This window comes from Colobus angolensis, unplaced genomic scaffold (assembly GCF_000951035.1).
Source record: "Colobus angolensis palliatus isolate OR3802 unplaced genomic scaffold, Cang.pa_1.0 Scaffold238, whole genome shotgun sequence".
NCBI lineage: Eukaryota > Metazoa > Chordata > Mammalia > Primates > Cercopithecidae > Colobus > Colobus angolensis.
The window spans coordinates 692,535-696,961 of record NW_012115577.1 but is presented as its reverse complement, the minus strand read 5'-3'; the positions used below and the strand labels follow the sequence as shown (position 1 = coordinate 696,961).

Genomic DNA, 4,427 nt, shown 5'->3' with positions numbered 1-4,427 from the left:
GTCCAGCAAAAAGAGGGACTGACACTGTAACCCACCAGTGACACCACTCTTCCCTGCTGGATGGTCAGTTGGCTCTGGCATGACAGCATGTCATTGCCAGTGAGCGCCATCCTCAGGGTCCCACCCCCCCCACCTGGCTCCTGACTGAACATTTCTTCCCAGTACTTCCAGCAGCCAGAGGCTGGCGCCCAAGCTCGCTGGCTGTTGCTGAGGGCCTGTAGGTGTGTCCAGGACTGAGTGGTGTAGTGGAGACGGGTGAAAGGAGAGTGGAAAGGCAGGGAAAGGTTGTTGTCCTTATTGCCACTCTTCCCACTCGGCGCCCACCTGTTCTCTGCCCCCTCGACATCTCTCTGGCTTGGTCACCCGCGTGTGTTAGAGGGTGGGCCCCAGTCCTCTGGGGATCCTGTGCCCAAGGGCCTGGGCGTGTGTCTCATGCTGTCTTCTGGTCACAGGAGCGTGTAGTGTCTGTCATTTCATGTTCACAGGTGTCTGAAGTGGCTATTCATTGAGCGATGGGGTTGGACTTGAAGGAATGCTAAGGTGTGGACAGGTTGATGTGTGCATGAGCTTCTGTGTTTGCTCTGTCTCAGAAACTCTGTGACGGTTGTCAGAGACACTGAGAGGGGGGTGTGTGCATGCCACATTTAGCCTCGCTGTTTACAGCCAGTTCAGTAAGTTTCTGTGTCTCACTGTGTGTGTGTGTGTGTGTGTGTGTATACAGAGCTGTGTGGGTGTTGTCTGAGTGGGACATGGGGGGTTGGGACAGAAGCGTGAAAGACTTGAGGCAGGGTGGCCTGGCCCCTGGTTTGTCTTTGGTTGTAATGGAGTGGGAGGCGGTGGGATTGGGGAAGGTCCTCTGGGCCTGTCCTTTTTTGCTCTCTGTGTCTCTGACTATGGGCTGAAGACCCAGTGGAGAGAGATGAGGTAACTGGGGGTGTTGGAGAATGGAGAGCCCAGATGGCTCTGTGCTTCTCTGTGCTCCTCTGCTTGGCTCTGTGCCCCGTGTTTCTGAGCCTGCTCTATTTACCTCTTGCATTGTGGCTCTCGATCTGTCTCCGCCTGCCTCCTATCCTCTGCCTGCCTTTGTGTCTCTGCCCCGGGCTCCGCTCCTCTCGCCTCTGTGTGGCTCCGATGACTCATCTGGGATAGGCATGAAGGTTACTCAGGGGAACAAGAGCCCCGCTGTTCCAGAGAGAGGTGGGGGTGGAGAGTGGCACCCAGGAATTCTGAGCCAGTCTCCTGGGACTCTGGCAGCCTGCTCCCTAGCGCTGGAGCCTAAGGGACCAGGCGTGATGCCTTCTGGTTCTAGCCTCTCCTTAATAACTGAGTGCCCCCCACAACTCAGTCATCCCCCTCAGCTGCTGCTTCAGAGCTCTGGGGTCTCAGCTGCCTCTTACATTCCTGCCCTAGTGCATTGTGGGAGCAGCTGAAGGAGGACAAAGGGATGGGGGAGTATCCCCCACTCCTCCTACCTCCTGGGGTGACCTGCCTTCCTTGTCTTTAGACCCGCCCTCATCTCCAAGGCAACTCAGCCTTTCCTCATTCCCTCAGAGGCAGCCACCTTCTGGAAGTGGGAACTGGGGGGACTGGATGTCTGGGTCTCAGGAAGGCAGAACAGGGATAACTGGGCCCAAGATGCCCTGAACCTGATACGAGGTGGCAGTCGAGTCCCTCAGGACTCCAGGGCCTGGAGACTTCACTGTGGGGCTCTGGGACCAGTACAGGTTAGGACAGCTTTTCCTGCAGCAGGGGAGGGGAGAGTAGTTATTTGGGTTTGTAAGGAGATGCCATTTAGAATTGTTTTATGTGGGGTAAGCTTCCTGGGCCTGAGGAACAGAGTAGGGATTTTCAAACTTTAATGGGCACAGATCACCTGGGCATTGTGTTAAAATGCAGATTCTGATTCAGCAGGTCAAGGGTGAGCCTGAGATTCTGATTTCTTCCATGCTTCCAGGTATTGCTGATGGTCCAGGGACCACCCTGGGCCTAGAGGGCTCTAGGGGACAGTAAGACTGGAAGGTGCTGGGGTCCCCTCTGCCCTTCTCTTAGAATTCTAGACTCCTATGTGGGAGGGCAGCAGGGTCAGCTGGTCCAGGCTTATCTGATGTTTAATTCTATCATATCCTCAACAAGGAATTGCCCAACCTTTTCTGGGACATTTATTTTTTTAAATTCAAAATGAATTTCATATTCTTTTACATACCATATGGTTTTACATAAATGCATTTATGTTATAGGATCTAGAAAAATAGTACAATCAACCTGTCTTTTTTTATTTGCTTTTCTTTTGCCCCATTCATGTTAACTCGTGTTATATTATATTCTATTGTTATATTCTATTATATATTCTTTACCTCTAGACATACACACAGGTATATGTACAAACATGGGTGCTTGTTCTGTTTTCAAAAGGTGGGATAATTTTTTATACTTCTGTAGGTTGCTTTTCATATTCAACAGATACACAAGGAAATTACACTAAGTTAGGAATTTATTGCCTCTTTGTTACTTTTCATAGCTGCAGAGTAGTCCATAAACCTTATTATTAGTATTTTTTAATTCCAGCCTATCCCCTGTGGGCATTCACATATCTTACAGATTTATGTCTCACAAAAGGTGTCATAATAAACATCTTTGAGCATCTTCTTTTTTTTCTTTCTTTTTTCTTTTTCTTTTTCATTTTTTTTAAAAAAGAGATGGGGTCTCGCTATGTTGACCAGGCTGGTCTCTAACTCCTGGCCTCAAGTGATCCTCCCATCTCAGCCTCCCGAAGTGCTGGGGTTACAGGCATGAGCCACCAGACCCAGCCCTGCACATATGTTCTTTCTTCCTGGTACTTCTGTCTCCCCATTTGGGTAGATCGTTAGGAGAGGGAATGCTGGGTTGAAGAGGATGTGCTTTTTAAATTATAATAGACATTGCTAGATCCCTTTCCTAATAGAGGATAACACTACATTTCTGCCATCGAGCATGGTGCCTCCCTTTTCTTCACCCTCCACCACTTTTATATGTTATAGCCTTAAAAAAATATCTAGTCCATCTGCGTGGTATTTCCCTGAGGCTAGTGAATTTGACCATTAAAAAAAAATGTTGGCAATTTGGCTTTGCTTTTCTGTGAAATGACTATTCAAATTCTTTGGCTGTTTCTTTATTGAGTTACTTATATATTTTTTCTTGTCAGTTCCTAAGGGGCCTTAGTTTATTGTAGTTATTAAAGCTTTTCCTGTTGTGTGTGTTATAACATTTTTTGCACACTTGTTTATTCTAAGCCATTGTCTATGGGGGTATTTTGCCCATTCTTGATTGCAGAAATGTGGCTTCAGGAAGTTAACTGATCTCTGCCCTAGTTTCTTCATGTGTTAAATATGGATAGTAATAGTATCTACCTTTTGAAGTGACTGTGAAGATAAAATTATGGATTCTGTTTAAGGGTTTAGGCCAGTGTCTGGCACAGGGGAAGCATTCTAAAAATACAGCTGATGCTGTTAAACAATGACTGTTGTTGTTGTTTTACTGTTATTATCCCCAAAGCGGCCCATTCTGTCTGTTGCTGTCAGCTATGACTCAGTCCCCTGATTAACTTACCCACCACCCATTTTATCCCCTGCAGAGATGCTGCCCCCACCCCCTTAGGCCCGAGGGATCAGGAGCTATGGGGCCAGGGGCCCTCTCATCTTTACTGCTGCTGCTCTTGGTGGCAAGTGGAGATGCTGACATGAAGGGACATTTTGATCCTGGTGAGGAGACTGAATCATGGGTCCCTGAGGGCCAGGGCTTGGGAGGTAGAGAGTTGGGGGCCTTGACCTGTTACATGCCTGCTTTTTACTCAGCCAAGTGCCGCTATGCCCTGGGCATGCAGGACCGGACCATCCCAGACAGTGACATCTCTGCTTCCAGCTCCTGGTCAGACTCCACTGCCGCCCGCCACAGCAGGTACTTGGCACACCTGACACACCTGCAGCTGCCCCGAGGGGAGCCCCTGGGACCTCTACTTCCCCTCCCACCCCTCTGCCCATGCCAGTGAAAGCCCTGCAGTGTGAGGGGCGAATGAAGTGGGGTTTAAGTACTGGAGATAGAGGCAGACCTGGGGCCAGATGTTCTCTGTGCCCCTCTTCACCCTCTCAGGTTGGAGAGCAGTGACGGGGATGGGGCCTGGTGCCCCGCAGGGTCGGTGTTTCCCAAGGAGGAGGAGTACTTGCAGGTGGATCTACAACGGCTGCACCTGGTGGCTCTGGTGGGCACCCAGGGACGGCATGCTGGGGGCCTGGGCAAGGAGTTCTCCCGGAGCTACCGGCTGCGTTACTCCCGGGATGGTCGCCGCTGGATGGACTGGAAGGACCGCTGGGGTCAGGAGGTGAGGCTGGCAGAGGCAGCACCCAGAGGAGGCTGGCTTTCCTCACTTCCAGCTGTACTTTAAACACCACCTA

General features: G+C 50.2%; 1 protein-coding gene across 4 annotated transcripts in view; it reads left to right on the top strand.

The window, feature by feature from the left end:
* Positions 1-4,427, top strand: part of DDR1 (discoidin domain receptor tyrosine kinase 1) — a 26,578-nt gene that overhangs the window by 11,529 nt on the left and 10,622 nt on the right. For 2 of the 4 annotated variants that reach the window (XM_011944996.1, XM_011944999.1), the window contains exons 2-4: positions 3,611-3,737; positions 3,831-3,933; positions 4,126-4,354. In XM_011944996.1, the coding sequence (XP_011800386.1) occupies positions 3,653-3,737; positions 3,831-3,933; positions 4,126-4,354 (417 nt within the window). In that variant the 5' untranslated portion in view covers positions 3,611-3,652. Of the gene's footprint in view, positions 100-151; positions 541-3,610; positions 3,738-3,830; positions 3,934-4,125; positions 4,355-4,427 lie in introns of those variants that run through there. The other 2 variants (XM_011944998.1, XM_011945000.1) reach the window with 2 other exon arrangements.